The 15,629-nt window shown below is 44.9% G+C and overlaps 1 protein-coding gene across 6 annotated transcripts in view; it reads left to right on the top strand.

Moving 5' to 3' along the window:
- The window catches only part of SECISBP2 (SECIS binding protein 2), a 39,377-nt gene that overhangs the window by 9,223 nt on the left and 14,525 nt on the right, over positions 1 to 15,629 (top strand). Inside the window, exons 6-10 of one of the 6 annotated variants that reach the window (XM_032470789.1) lie at positions 3,058 to 3,139; positions 4,781 to 4,869; positions 7,346 to 7,468; positions 8,754 to 8,843; positions 10,150 to 10,282. In XM_032470789.1, the coding sequence (XP_032326680.1) occupies positions 3,058 to 3,139; positions 4,781 to 4,869; positions 7,346 to 7,468; positions 8,754 to 8,843; positions 10,150 to 10,282 (517 nt within the window). Of the gene's footprint in view, positions 1 to 3,057; positions 3,140 to 4,663; positions 4,870 to 7,345; positions 7,469 to 8,753; positions 8,844 to 10,149; positions 10,283 to 15,629 lie in introns of all 6 variants that reach the window. The other 5 variants (XM_032470786.1, XM_032470785.1, XM_032470784.1 and 2 more) reach the window with 5 other exon arrangements.

The following is a 15,629-nucleotide window of genomic DNA, read 5'->3' as shown; positions in this document are numbered from 1 at the left end:
GGTGTGGGAGGGCCTCTCAGCGCGCCTGGGTGACTCTCTGTCGTTTGACCTGTTCACAGTCAGGCTGTGACACCTGTGTGACTGTTGTGTCTTCGTATCTGGTGGCTAGAAAGCCGTGTGCTGCCTCCGGAGGAGAGGACTAGCCTGAGTTCAGGCGCTCGCACAGCCCGCTGTGAAAATGTCGCTTCTGCCACTGCGTTCTGACAGCGCTTTTTCCAATACGGAGAAATTTTTTTTTTTTTTGGGCAAATAGTAAAATGTTAAAATCGCACAGCATAACTTCTGACTTTTCCAGGCTTGTTATCTGCACCCCTGTCTCATTAATGATGCGGAAAATGTTCATTGCAGCAAAGGCATTGTTTGCTGCTCACTAATTTTAAATCGCACTGTAGTCAACATTTGACCTCCAAGTTCTAGGCCATCAAATTGAAGCATTTTCCTATCAGACTGATTTTGAGACTTTCAGGAGAAAACGTTGTCGGGTTAGTAAGTCCCTAAAATGGCTTCTGACTCATTCGGGCACGTCCCCGTGTGGAGGCAGGGAGAAGGAAGAAACAATGAAGGAGAAACAGAGCTCACAGCTACGTTATTTCTTGAATGGAGACAGGATTTCCGTCTCCTGTCCCAGCACTGCTCTCGGGTGCCTGGATACTAGAGCCTGAAGTCTCAGTGGTAGTGGCTTGTAACGTGCAAAGGTAAATCATTCTCCACATGTTGACCTTTGGGCTGTTACACCTCGGGGTTTTCCTTTCACACAGCCTTGGCAAGTAAGGCTGATTGACCGATGGAGAAAAATCGGTTTGACTTGGCAGAAACGTGACTGCCTCCTGGGCCCTGGCTGGGTGTGCGGAAGAGCTGAGGAGTTGACGGTCCCCGCGCCTTTGTCACGGGCGGTTGGTGGGTCACTCCAAGCCCTTGAGCGCTGTACAGAAGTAGCGCAGGATGCAGTGGGTCCGGGGCGGGGGGAGCATGACTGACGCTTGATGGCAGGGCCGCCCGTCCTGGGGGAGTGCTGCGCGTCTGGGCAGCGCGTAGGGCCCACGGTGCTTCGTGGGGAGGTTTGCGTGCTCACTGCCCTGCTGTGTGTTCACACTCTCGAATTGTGTGTACAGTTTGTTTTTTTTAATTTTCCCTATAAATGAAAACTTTTTTTGTTGTTTATATTAGTAGCATCTTTAAACACCAGAAAAATATTAAGAAAAACAAAGAGTATAATTGAAGTTGCACAACTGAGAGAAAACCACGTTTGGCACTTTTTTCCAGTGATATGTTGTGGGAATTGAGGGGCAGTCCAGTCCTCTCAATTTCGGATACGTATGTATGGGCTTGTGCTTGAAGTTTTAAAACTCGCGCGTTGTTTTTTCCATGTCATTAAATATTTTCTCAAAACTAAACTGTCGCATTGAATCTTTGATAGCAATAATATGTAATTTGCTCAACCATTCTTGAATAGATAAGGCATTTCTAGTGTTCCATTGGCCTTGGTGTGCATGGAAGTTGCATTTCCTCAAAGAGCAGGCTGTGTTTTTGTCTTTTTTTCCCTCCTTTGATGAGGTTATTCTGTCTTGGTTAACACTTTTGCTTTACACTCTGTGTCTGTCTGGAACCTCCATAGAGAACAGAGCAGCCTGTAGGATGGGGCCAGATGAGAATTTGTTTCTCGGGGTGCATTCACTTCCACAGAGCCATGCTGATGCCACATCATCTCCTCCGGGACAGCCCGGTGTTTTGGAAGCTGAGAAAGACGCTAATAGAAGGGAGAGTAGCATCTTCGGCTTTGCCAAACTTCCAGAAATGCTCCATTGAAGATAAAAGTTCACTTCCCAGATGGCCCTTGTCTTGCATTCGTTTGGTGGCAGCATAATGAAGTCACCGAGATCCTGTTCAGAGGCAGGAATCCTCAGTCCTGCAGCGGGTGGGAGCAGGCAGCTCCGAGCTCCCGGGAGGGGGCCGCTGCTCTGTGTGGCGCTTCCTGCAAGATGTGTGTGATGTGCGTCTGTTGGGCGGTAATTTGGAGTCTGCAGCTTAGCAGGTGACACCTGTCCACCCAGGAAGCCACACCTGTTCTCTGGAGGGAAGCTGTGGGTCGTAGTCCGGGGAAGCTCTGGGGCAGGAGGGCCCGGGGCGGCGGAGGCATTTCCAGTCCCTTAGTGAGCTCTGCTGGGGTCCGGGGATTGGTGGAAGATTTTGTGTTGTTTTTGTTTTTAATGAAGATAGTGGCTTCGTGTCCTAGTTTAGAACAGGTCCTTTACACTATTCGGAAACACCTCTCAGAGGCTGCCAGGCTTCCAGTCCCCAGACAGAGAAGCGGTGCACGTGTGTTCAGCAGTCGGTGGTCTTGGCCGTTGGACAGTCTTTTTTTTTTTTTAGACTTAGATGTCATGAAATGGTAAAATGGGTACATGTATGAACTTCTGAATTTATTTTAAATCCATTCAGTTTGAATTTACCAATTTCCTTTCACCTTGGGTGCAGCCAGTCACTTTGAGGTCTCCTTTAATGTGCTTACATGTCCCCCCCGTGTTGTTTGGCGCCTCTTGTTGCTCGCGTGTGGCGGCTTCGTGTCTACAAAAGAGCGTACGCATCAGAAGGCTTGTATTTGCCTCTGTAGACGTCATGAGGGATTTGTTTTTGAGCTTTGGTGAGGGGGCTTGCGTGTTCATTGGGGGCACGTGGCTTCAGGCGTCAGGCAGGCACAGATGTGCTGACTTGGAAATTGTTGATGACACGTTTATTTTAAAGTTACCTGCTATTACGTGTGATGTGATCTCCTTATTGAGATCCGTGTAACAGTGACACACAGATGTTTATCTCCTAGGCAGAGATGTAGATTGAAGCTAGCTAAGCTGTAGACAGTAGGTGGTTTCTCCTCCAGGGAGTGAAATTTGGCGGAAGAAAAGAATTTGACTTCTCATATTCCATGCTGACGTGTTTGGAAATATTTAATTAACATACATTTTGCAGGTTTTAAAGAATGACAAAGGAAGCTGTATAGTTTGAAAGTAATGACTCACGTTTAGTTTGAAATAGTAAGAAAATAACTGGTTTGCTTTTTAGGGCGAAATAGTGGTGAAAACCAATAACCCGACCGAGTCTGTAGCTGCTAACGCTGCTGCCAGTCCCTCCTCGTGCACGAGAGGTAAGAGTGGCTGCCGAATACGGTTTTAGAAAACCCGGTTGTCTGCTTTCTCAGTTCATTCTTAGTCCAGTGCAAGCTGAAGTGTTTTTGTGCTAAGCCTTCTTTGAGGCAGCTGATGGGTTGTTGATAAACTGACATCATTGTTAGAAGATTGAAGTAAAGGAGATTGCATATCCAGACACAAGGAGTGTTAGATGTGAGTAGAAAATTCTAAACGAAACGTTTGTCCCGTTAAGTGAGACATTTCCTGAACTCAGACATGACTGCTTGCTTAAGCATTACCTGTGCCCGTGGTTCTCAAAGTTTTTGGTCTCAGGACCCCGTAATACCCTTTAAAAACCCCAAAGAGCTCCTGTTTATTTGGATAACTGTCAACATTCGTATTATCTGAAGCTGAAACTGAGAAAAAGTATTTACCAGATCACTTAAAAGTAACAATAATAAACCCAGTACATGTTGACATAGCACATTTTAATTAGAAAAATAGCTCTTTTCCAGAGTTAAAAAACTAGTCAGCAGAGGAGGGCAGCCATCTTTTATGTTTCACAACTTTTTAACATCTGGCTCAGTAGCCCTCTTCGCAGTCGGCTGTTTCACTGTTCCCTGTGGCGCGGCCACTGTACCCCCTCGGGGGAGAGCGGGGAAGGCAGGCGGCAAGCTCCTGTTACCAGGAGAATGCTCCTGACCGGGACCCCTGGGAGGGTCCTGGCAGCCTCGGAGCCCACTCTGAGAGCTGCCGGCCCGTCCTGACCTGGCCCAGCCGTGTGCTGTTGACCGTTCAGTGGGTTCTGCTTCTGAAATTTTTATGACTGGCCTGTCCTGACGGACGACGTCTTTACAGAACTATTCTGGACTCATTCCCGGGTGTGTTTTCTCCTGCGTTACTGTGTTTGGTAGGTGTGTGGTGTAGGAGAGAGCTTCACTTCAGTGGCAGTAAGGGTGCGTAGCTCTGTGGTGCACCCGTGGTGGGGTGGCCGCAGGCCGCTGGCGTGACCTGCCCGTGTCCTGATGGACTCCTTTTTGTTTTGTCTGTATGTAGAGTTTCACGGGCACCTAAGGAGTGCTGTTCTAAAAAGAAACTGTGTTATGCCTGTGTTCTAAAAAGAAATAATTGACCAGTTATCGTGCTAGCTGAAGTCTAGCGATCTTTGACTTCTGATATTAAAGGTGCACATCCAGGTTAGTAGGGCCACAGTCTGATCTTTAGCTTGTTAATTCTGTGTGTTTGCCACGTGGATGTGTTGTGGATTGTTGTCTTTTTTTTTAACGGAAACTATTGTTTGCCTACCACCCGCACCTCCCAGTTAAAAGAACAGTGCCTAGGAAAATCAGCTCCCTTGCAAGTTAATTCGGCATGCATGTTCCAAGACGAAAAACAAGTTTAGTGGCGCCAAGAGAACGTTCTGAACAATACCTTTGTTTAACTGTATTCTTGAGTACTTCATGTAATGCATGTTTGGAGTTTCTAAGTAATTTCTATTTTACTGTTGAGATTGTTCAACAATTTTGGTTATCTTTGAGCAGAATTATCTTGGACACCAATGGGTTATGTTGTTCGGCAGACATTATCTACAGAACTGTCACCAGCCCCTAAAAATGTTACTTCCGTGATAAACCTAAAGATGGTTGCTTCATCAGCAGATCCTAAAAATGGTAGTATGTCGTCTTCTGAAGTTTTATCTTCGGCTCCTTCCTACAGAGAGAAACACGTTGCCCATCCTGCGAGAAAGGTATGCGTCACACTTTGATTATGTTGCTTTCCTGCGCGACCAGATAGTCTTCCTTTTTTCTCAGACCCTAAGCGGAAGTGTTTCTGTCTGTGCTGTAGTCACTCATCTGAGTTGGTTGTATTGCCTCTTGAGAAAAGAGTAAGATCTCAGTCGAGGGACACAAGTGGTAGCTTAAACACGAGCGAGGATGTGCATTTTAGATCTGTGGTCTTAAAATATCTGTGGGCCGTTTTGAACTCTTTAAAAGAGATGCTGGCAGAAGCTTTTGCTCTGGTTTATAAAGGGCTGCACCCTTTGTTGAATTTTACATGGCTTTTACCTGCCAGGTACTCGTAGCAGAATAGTTGTATTCCAGTCACGATCATCTGGTATGTTACTGATTCTTCGTTAATTGCAACTTACTGTAAGATAAGATTTCAGAACCCGTTTTTTCCTTTCAATTCAAATATTTTTAAGCTGTGATTTTTATTGATCTCTAGATTTGTTTCTTGAAGAGTCTTTTTTGTTGGGCTAGATTTTGTGCTTGATTTTCCCTGTGTACTGATTTATTTTAGGTTGAAATGTGGTCATATTTGTTGAGTGTGCTGGTTCCCTATCTTTGAGTATCAGGATACTTTTTGATATCCACAGTGTCTTAGACCACCCCACACAGACAGGAGCTGTGCATTTGTGCCTGGTTGATCAAGGGAATCTGTGTTGGTGACAGTTACAGTGAAGTCCGACCTGTGTGCCTAGTTCCCCACGGCTATATGCACACACATCTGAGGAGCCCAGGAGGTGGTGGTGAGACTGGCTGGAGACTGGCCAGCTCTGAAACCCTGCCGGCGTCTGGGTGCAGGCTGCCTAGCAGGCCTCTGTCTGGTTCTTCACTGTGGCCACCAAGTTACCGTCTGAACCCATTTTCCTAATGTGCATTCAACATGCTAAGAATTAACGGACTTTGCTTTATTTTCCCAGCATCTTTTGAAAAATTACTTTTTAATTAGAGGTGTAAGAAAAGTTTATTGTAGAGAAGTTCCAAAAAAAGATGAGAAAATAAAGATCTCCTGTAATCTTATAACCCAGATGGCTTTGCATTATGGTCCTAATATTTTTCCCCCTCTCTAAAACTTTCTGTCTTGTAAATTTTTATTACTGAAGTGACACATGAAATACTACAAGGATCTAATTATGGAAAAGGTCGTTTTCCCGTACCCCTTTGGTTCTCACCCTTCAGGAAGCCTCCATTAACAGTCTCAGAGCTTCTGTACAAACATAATAAACATATAAACAAATAAACGTAATATGCAATAAACAAAGACGTTTATTTTGTTAAGTTTTTTATTTAAAAAAAACAGAAATGGGATAATTTGTTGCACATTACCCATAAAAGTTGCCTTTTTCACTTAACAAAATATCATGGCCAGGTTAGTAGATAATGGCCCTTGAGGCTTTTACCTCTTGTATTGTTTGTTTTATGAGAGGGAGGTAATTAGGTTTATTCATCGATCTCTGTTTGGAGGAGGTACTGGGGGTTGAACCCTGGACCTGTCGGGTGCTGAGCGTGCGCTCCGAAAACCACTTGAGCTACACCCTTCGAGGCTTTTACCTCTAAAGGGTAAGTTCCCGTTGGGAATTAGACAAGGTCTCAGACACTATAAAGTTCCCGCCCTCTTCGAGCCTCCGTTCTCATGGTGAGAGACCAGCACAGAACCTGTTAGGTGGTGATCAGTGCTCCAGAGAAGACTGAGAGTGAGAGGTTAGATAGAGGTGAGGTGCCTGGAGCTGAAATGAGGGCACGGACTTAGCCCAGATCCAGATGTGTAGGTGTAAGCGCAAAGAGCCTGAGGCCTGTCGTGTACCAACCCTTAATGAAGAAGAACCTGAAAACGAATACATGTATGAATATCCATGACTAGGACACTGTGCTGTGCACCAGAAATTGACACATTGTAACTGACTGTACTTCATTTTAAAAAAAAGAAAAAAAGGGCCTGAGGCCAAAGCGTGCTTGACGTGATTGAGGAAAGGCCAGGGGACTGAGGCCAGGGAGAGTGGAAGCGATGCTGTCAAATCCAGCAGGTCTGGGATGAGCCCAGATGCATGTCTGATTTGAAGGTTCCACAGGTGATTGCAACGTACGGTCAAGTTCAGGAACCCCTGGGCTGTGGTGATAGAAATGGCACACCTGGATTTATGAAAGGACTTCAAGTTGCTATTAGTGTAAGAGTCATTAACATGACCTCAAGTTGAAAACTAGTGTATGTCCGAGTCTATCAGTTCCAAGGTAGTTGGACGTGACAGCTGTTTTAATGGATTTTTTTCCTTCAAAATCATTTAACCAAATGCTGGCTATTTGGGAAATAAAGGGAGTAACTCTGAGTAAAATTGCCATGTGGTTGTACAACTCGATGTCTTAATTTTATTCCCGTATGTGGAATTAAACAGTTACTGAGTGTCTTAAAAACCCATGATTTTTGCTGTTTTTTTGTTCTAGTCCAAAGCATCACAAGGTGGCGATCCTGAGCAAAACGAAGCCTCAAGAAGGAATAAGAAAAAGAAGGAAAAGTCTAAATCAAAGTACGAAGTCCTGACAGTTCAGGAGCCACCAAGGATTGAGGTACATTTATGTTTATTACTCACCTTGTATGGTGTAATAAATGGGTCTTCCTTAATAGAAGTACGAGTTCCTGCTGGTTGCCTAAGTGAAAATTCTCCAACGTGTTCTTTAGTATTTGTTTTCCCAGTGCTAAAGAAAGTAGTTGTCACCCATTTTCTCCACTTCCTCACTTTGGCGTCCCAGCACAGTGCCCGTCTCGTAGCGGGCACTCAGGAAACATTTGAATGAGTGAATGAGTGAATGAAAGGCCTAGAGACAAAACCGCTTGTATTGAAATGTCATGCTGTATATGCCATACTGCTGATGCATGCTCCTCGCGAGTCTCTTCTTGACTTGTTCTTCCCTTGCTGTGGCGTGCTGGCTTCTGCAGGGCCTCCCTTTCTGTCCAGAAGTCTTGGTACGATGTGCTTAGAAAACCGTAGCTCCATCGTGGGCCCTGGTCAGGAAGAGAATGTCATGACCACCTGAAAGCACTCTTGATGTTGTTGCCTGTGATACTCCAGGAACGTCCCTGTCCTCCAAGGAGCTGTCCTGAACTCTGACTGTTTCTCAGGGGTCTGCAGGACCAGACTCAGCAGCCTGGCTCCGAGCAGGGTGAAAGTGTCTGTCAGCAGCGCTCCCCCGGCCTCCGGCTTAGGGCCAAGCCCAGGGTGTGCCCACAGACTTGGGGGGCTGCCAGGGCTCTTGGAACATTCCCTTGAGAATAACGGGACTGCCTCTTTGAAGACCCTCGGTCATGGTTAGAGCATTATTGTTTGGGGCAACAAGTAACTCATATTTCTGCCCCGTTTCTCACGTAATTTCTCCAGGGTGCCTAGAATGTTGACAGGAGCACGTTAAGACATTTTTAAATGATTTAAACAGTTGTTTAGAGACCTGTTCCCTTGTTTTCTTTTTTCTAACCGGGGATCAGCATATGTGACAGGATATTTACATCTCCTGAGTCCAGATTGATGGCTTCTCTAAAGAGAAGCAGAGTTGAAGGATGGGTGCCAGGGTGGTGAGGGGTGGTTCTGTAGACCACCCGGTGCACCCACATCCTTGAGGCCCTTGAGCGGGGATTAGGACCACGGTCTTCGGAATTTGTTCTGAGAGTAGAATAAAGCCGAAGCACTTACATTACAGGGTTTTCTTTTTTTTTTTTTTTTCCCACTGTTTTATGACACCTTTGAGTGCTTTTATGGGAGATGATTACAGAAGGAACGTACAAGCGAGGGAGAGGTTGTAGTTGCGCATACTTGGTTCTCGTGGTTCCTGAGGAGCTGAAGGCGTGTGCTCCACTTAGGGTGCCGAGGAGCTCCCCAGTCTGGCAGCTGCATCTGAAAGAAGAGACAGAGTAGAGTCACCGAGAGTTCAGTCTAAGCAGCAGCCACAGGTCATGTTTAGGCTGAAACCACAACTGCTTCAGGCGTAACTTTTCTTGCTAAACTAAACTCTTGGGGAAAAGCTACCCTCCAGACCTCTTTGTGTGGGAGACACGTGGTTTTGTTTTGGTTCGTTCCTTCCTTGAACTGCATGTGGTGTGTTGAAACAGTGTCCCTGAAGCTGAAACCTCTCTGTCACTTTTGTAATAAGACTGCTGGTAGCTGCCATCGCTGTATAGAAAAGGGAGGGAACCACAGACGAACCACAGACCGCCTGTCTAAGTTCAATTTAAAGAGAAAAGGTTGACTTAGTTTATTTAAGAAACAGTTCCTTTCTGAGGCAGTGATGTCTGACTGTGGGGGGAAGGGCCACGAGTATCTCACTCTGAGTCGTCAGGATCAGGGGAAGACACAGTTCTTGTGGATCCAGGAATGAACTTGTAGTTCATGATCCAGATGGAGAACGTGCATGCTCTGGGCATGTTCATTGTCTTTTTGCCTTTCAAAGTGGGGTAATAAGTTTCACATTTGCGAAAAGTAAAATTCTAGACCCCGGTAACTTTGTGTTCCTATTTTGTAATTTGGTCCTCTTCCACCCCCATGGAGGTGTCGTGTAGCCACCTGTGCTGCGCGTGGCCCTCGCCCTTTGCCGTGAGCCCCCACCCAGTGGGGGTTTGGCGCCAGGGAAGAGAACAGCGGTGGGAGGGCAGGAGTGGAGGTGCAGACGCGCAGAAGACAGCGTGCATGTGCAGCCTTTGTACGGTCTCAAGACCCAGATCCCAGTGATGTCAGGAGTAAGCGTGTGTTTAGAGTATATCTAACTTTGTGCCTAAATTTAATACTTTAATACTGCTGGATGTGGTTTGGACTTGTGTAAATGTTTGGTCATGTCTCCAAGGATTTCATGGCAGTTGGTTGTCTCACTTCGGCAGTTGGAAAGTGCATGGTGCTAACAAGGCAATGATACCAACCAGTTAGCCTCACATGCAGACTTGTGTAGCCAAAGATTATACAACGTGCAAGCCTTGGTTCCTAACGTGTAGATGAACTCTGTTCTTCACAGTGGAGATGTAGATAGAAATGTAGGTGGTTTAATATAAACCAGTAATGTGAAAGGAGATGAACAACCGTGGGGGTAACGTTGACAGGTAAAGTGGGATTGATTGGGTTTTTCTTTAATTTTTTAAAATTTTAAGATTATTATAGTCTCTAAACCTGTGCCATCTTACCTTTAATGATGTGACTTTGTCATAAGATGAAGAGCACAGTTGTAAAATATGCTACTATAAATAAACTTCTGATTTTTGACCTTCTTAGAATAATTTTAAAAATAGTGGAAAGAAGAGCCAAATTCCAGTACAGTTGGATTTGGGGGGAATGCTGACCGCGCTGGAAAAGAAGCAGCACTCCCAGAATGCAAAGCAGTCCTCCAAACCGGTGGTGTTCTCAGGTGAGAGTCTTCATTTCAGACAAATGATTGAAAGTCTTTTCCAGACAGTCTTGTGACTGATTTCTCTTGTAATCAGAATTGATTTATGTATAACAAAACAGCGTGGCGCTGTAATAAGGATCGGTAGAGACCAGTTGAATAGTCTTGAGAGTCCAGAAGTAAAACATATCTATGGCCAGTGGAGTTTCGACAGGGTTACTGAGCTAATTAAAAAGGACAAGGAACAATCTTTTAAAAAACGGTCCTGGGACAGCTGGATTTCCACATGCTAAAAAATGAAGCTGGGCCCCCTACCTCACACCATATACAAAAACTAGCTCAAAATGGATCAATGACTAAAATATAAGAGCTGAAACTTCAATTAAAACTCTTAGAAGAAAAACAGGTGTATCTTCATGACCTTGGATTAGATAATGAATTCTTATTTAGGACACCAAAGAGCACAGGCAACAAAAGCAAAAATAGATACACTGGATTTCATCAAAATTAAAAACTTCTGTGTACCAAAGGATATTATCAAGCGAGTGAGAAGGCAGCTTACGAATGGGAAAAAATATTTGCAGATCACGTGTCTTACTGTTGCAGAAAAGTGTGTGACAGCTCAGTTCTGACAGCAACCTGGATCCGGGCGAGAGACCAAGCAGCACTGGGAGAGCTGGAGAACTCAGGTTTATCACGCCAGCTGGCCCAGAGGAGCTAACACTCCAAGCTCTGGACCCCGTCTGTAGGTTTACACAGGCTTTTACAGGCTGCCAGTCTAGACTTTGCTACATCATATGCATCAGGTATAACGGAAGTGGACTAATTAGGAACAAGCTTTGTAGAAATGGACCAATCAGGAGTGAGAGAAATAACCAATCAGGAGTGAGCTCCGTGCAAATGAAGCACTACAAATGGACCAGTCAGGAGTTAGCTCAGGAAACCAATAGAATTTTAGGGGTAAGTTCCACTTTCCTAGAAGTTAGCCGTTTCAGAGGCAAAGAGTGAGATTGAGCCAACAGGCCAGGGAACCGGATGGTGCCGGCAGGAGAGTAGTGGCCCTGCCTGGGGGTCCTGCTGGTCTATTTTATGGGGGCTTCCCACCTCATTACAAGGGTTTAGTATCCAAATATATAAAAACTCCTACAAATCAATAAGACTCATTAAAAAATGGGCAAAGCTCTTGAAAAGACATTTCTCCGTAAAGATACACGTATGGCCAGTAACATGGAAAGATGCTCAGCAGTGTCGGTCATTTGAGAAACACAAGTCAGAACCACACTGAGGTAGTTCTTCAAACCTGCTGTGGTAGCTATAATCATAAACATGGAAAACGAAAAGTGTTGGTGAGGATTTGGAGAAATTGGAACCTTTGTACACACACTGCTGATGGAAATGTTCCGTGGTGCCGTTACTTTGGAAAGCAGTCTGGCAATTCTTCAGGATGCTAAAGAAAGAGTTGTTGGCAGTTCCTCTCCTCTGTATGTACCCAGAAGAATTAAAAACAGAGATGCAGAACGTGTACACCAGTGTTCATAGCAGCATTACTCATAAGAGCCCAAAGGTGGAAACAGCCCAGATGTGTGCCAGCAGAAGAATGGGTAAACAAGATGTGGCATATACATATAATGGAATATTCAGCCTTAAAAAGGTAGGAAATTCTGTCATGGACAGGCAGTAGATTAGAGGTTGCCAGGGGTTGAAGGGGGTGGGGAGTTACTGTTTAAGGGACAAATTTTCATTTTGGGGCGTGAAAAAGTTTTGGGAGTGGATAGTGTGATGGTTGTACAACACTGAACGTAATTGCTGCCACTGAATTGTGCGGTTAGGAATGGTTAAAGTAATAGATTTTATGTTATATGTATTCTACCACAAAAATTTTTAAAGTTATTTAAGTATGATGATTTTAAGAAATAGATCTTGCTAAAAGTTGGGTTTTCCATTTGATATGACGGCATGGTGTACCTGAGAACCTCATGGTAACGTAAGTGCCCGATACAGGTTAGGAAGCTGCGTCTGATAGAGATGGAGTACCTGCCTGTCCATGGGAACGCCGCTGGTGGCAGTGATGGCTCGGTACCGAAGCTGTCATTCCCTCCTCTGAAGCATCTCTTAGAGCCAAGACAGTTAAAATTGGCAGTATGTCATACAGAGAAATAATGCACATTTGCCACCTTAGTCTTTTAAATGTTTCTTTCTTCTGAGGAAGTTAACTTATTTAGAAAAATAAAAAAATAGGTACCCAAGGGAATAATAAAGAAGCTTACTTCTTTTATTTTTTGCATTTTAAAGCAGTTTGTGGACATCGTGTCATTGTACCTATGAATACCCCAGTCCACATGGGGGTGACTCATGGTGACTTCGCTACGGCATTAATCCCAGAAAGGATGAGCATCATTTGTGGGTAGGGAGGGAGGGTATTTTTCTTTTGAAAAATTTAAGACATCTGAGAAAGCTGAATAAATCCTGCAGTGAGCACCCCTGTACTCACCACCTAGATTGGACAGTTGTTCCCTAACTTTTTCAATCACACAACTTTCCCAGAGGTCAGCACACTACAGCCTGCTGGCCACTTGCACAGTTTTATTAGAACACAGCAACACCCATTCATTTAAGTGTTCTCTGTGGCTGCTTTTGAGCTGTAATTTCAGTTGAGAATTATGACACGCATACGCTCATTAGCCTTAAATGTTTACTCTCTGGCCCTTTAAGGAAAAGTTTCCTGGCCCTGAGCTATCCCTTTTTTTTTTTTTTTTCCCCTGCTCAAAGTAAGTTGAAGACATCAGTGTATGTTACCCCCAAGTGTTACAGCGTTCATGCCATTAACTAGAGTTCAGTATTGGTTTTATGGCTCTTTTTTCCCTTTGGAGGTAAAAATATGCATATAGTGACGTGCACAGATCTTAAGTGCACAATTCAGTTTTGGCAAAGATGGAAGTGTTACCCAAACTCCTAGCTACGTGGAGCGCACCCTTGACATTTTCCTCAGCACCTTGCCAGCCCAGTCAGTCCCTGCTGCTGCCCCCAGGCACCCATGCGTGGTTCTGGTTTTTTTTCTGCCATAGACTAGTTTTTCATGTCCTAGAACTTCATATATCTTACGAATCTTAGTATTTGCTCCTTTGCGCAAGGTTTCTTTCACTCAACAAAATTCTTGTGACTGACTTATGTATGTATGTCAGTAGTTCCTTTTTGTCGTTTATTGAGGTGAAATTCACGTAACGTAACAGGAACCATTTTACCCTGTCCAGTTTAGTAGGGTTTAGTACATCCAGAGTGTTGTGTAACCATCACCTGTCTCGTTGCCAACGTTTTCATCACCCCATAAGGAAGTTCCTGCCCATTAAGCTCCCCACTGTACGCCTTTCCCCAGCTCCTGACAGCTCCTGTGGATTGACCTTATTCTGACATTTTATAAATGGAATCGTACAATTTGTGACCTTTTGTGTCAGTTTGCCTTCACTTAGGATAATGTCTTTGATGTTCATCCGTGTGTATCAGTATTTCACCAGTTTTTATGGCTGAATCGTATTCTGTTGACCACAATTTGTTCATCCATTGTTGGTGAACATTTAGGTTGTTTCCACCTTTTGGCTGTTGTGGCTGATACTGTTACGAATATTCGTGTACGATTCTTTTGAGTATCTGTTTTTAATTCTCTTGGGACTGTGGAATTGCTGGGCCATCTGGTAGGGATGTATTTAGTTTATAAATTTGCCAGACCAGTTTTCAGGCTGCTTGTGTACTGTGTTACACTCACCAGTCATGTATGAAAGGTCTCATAGTTCCCATGTGATGTTGTTGGTCTTAGTTTTAGCCGTTCTGATGGGGGTCGAGGTGGGATTTTTTTGAAGCTGAAAACTCTAAACGCTGAATCATTTTATACGGGGTGCTGAGTGATCTAGTCAGCATTTTTCTAAATAGCTTTCTTATGGCTACAGCAGAAGTAAGTTTTCGTGACAGTTTCGTAGTGACCTTTATTAAGAGCCCAGAGTACAGACTTACAGTGTCTGAATGCAGTTAATTTCGCCAGAGTACAGTGGCCGAGGTGCCGGTCGACCGTGTGTCCCTGAACCCGGTGTTTCTTCTTCGTGCCGTCCTCCCGGGACCGCCAGCGGTGGCGCTGCCGGGGGGCATGCTGGACACGAGGGTTCTGGGAGTGGCTCAGATGTGGTGCACGGGAGGCGCTTGGTGTGGGGCCAGCGAACAGGTGTTTTCAACAAGCACACCATGGGATTTTTTGTTTTGTTTTGTCTTGTCTGTTTTTCACTTTTTATTGTAGCAAATGTAAAACATAATCAAAAGTAGAGACTAAGATGACCCTCGCCCGATGCGCCCGTCACCCAGCTCCCGCAGGCAGCAGCGTTCTGCCAGTCTTGTCGCACCTGTCGCCCTGCTCTTTTTCCTGAACTGTTTTAAAGCAGCTTGTAGACACCATGCCGTTTAATCTGTTAATACCTCGGTCAGTATCTCTAACTGATGGTGATTTAATTTTTAACCAAACCACTCTGCCATCCTCCCATATTTTTTCTTGTTAGCATCTTGTATCCAATCTGTATTTAAATTTCCATGACAGTCTTAATGATTTCAGTAATTTAACGTCTTCAGGACCCACAGCTTCGTAGATCACGTATCTGGGTAGTTCTTATGTATATGTCAAAGCTTGGGGCCACAGGCCCCTGAGATAGTCTCCCCCCAAAGTTGCTTCTCTTAGCTCGTCCCGTTTGGTGAAGGCCTGCAGTGCTTGCCTTTCCAGAGAAATCTGGAAAGTGCTCTGTTTCTGAAGAATGTAGCTTCTTGGGGAGCCTGCAGGGAAGTGTGTAGACAGCGCTGGCTGTTCCAGACCTCCAGTCAGAGGTGAAAGCAGGAGAAGGGAAGGCACCACCTCTGAGGCGACGCGAGGTGGCCCTCGTGCATCTGGGTGTAGGTTGGACCTCTCAGGTGGAATGGTGACGGAAGTAAGCAGCTTGGCAAAGAGGGCCCTCAGTCAGATGATATTTTTAAGTAGTTTGAGGTTGTTGTATTGTGAGGTTGGGATTTGGTAGTATTGAAATGACATTTTGAACAGAGGTCCCAGGAATGCCCAAACGCTAGCGTGCTCATCGCCTTTCTTTTTGACGTCACTAGTGGAACCATTCTTACCAGGAAGAGTAAAAATGAGCTGAGAGGAATTTAAGGTTCCTCTTTACTTTTAGATGTGCCAGGACCAAATACCCTCGTGCAGAGCTTTCTCGCCAGAACATAACTCAAAGGACTTTGGAGGCTTGTTTCTGTTCTGGAGCTTGAATCGGGCCTTGCCAACTGGCTGATGAGGTTAATGAGGAAGTGAATGCTTTTACCATCAGCATGAGGAAGAGTGGACCCGCCA

Source organism: Camelus ferus, chromosome 31 (genome assembly GCF_009834535.1).
Source record: "Camelus ferus isolate YT-003-E chromosome 31, BCGSAC_Cfer_1.0, whole genome shotgun sequence".
Taxonomy (NCBI): Eukaryota; Metazoa; Chordata; class Mammalia; order Artiodactyla; family Camelidae; genus Camelus; species Camelus ferus.
This window is presented reverse-complemented; position numbering and strand designations above follow the sequence as displayed.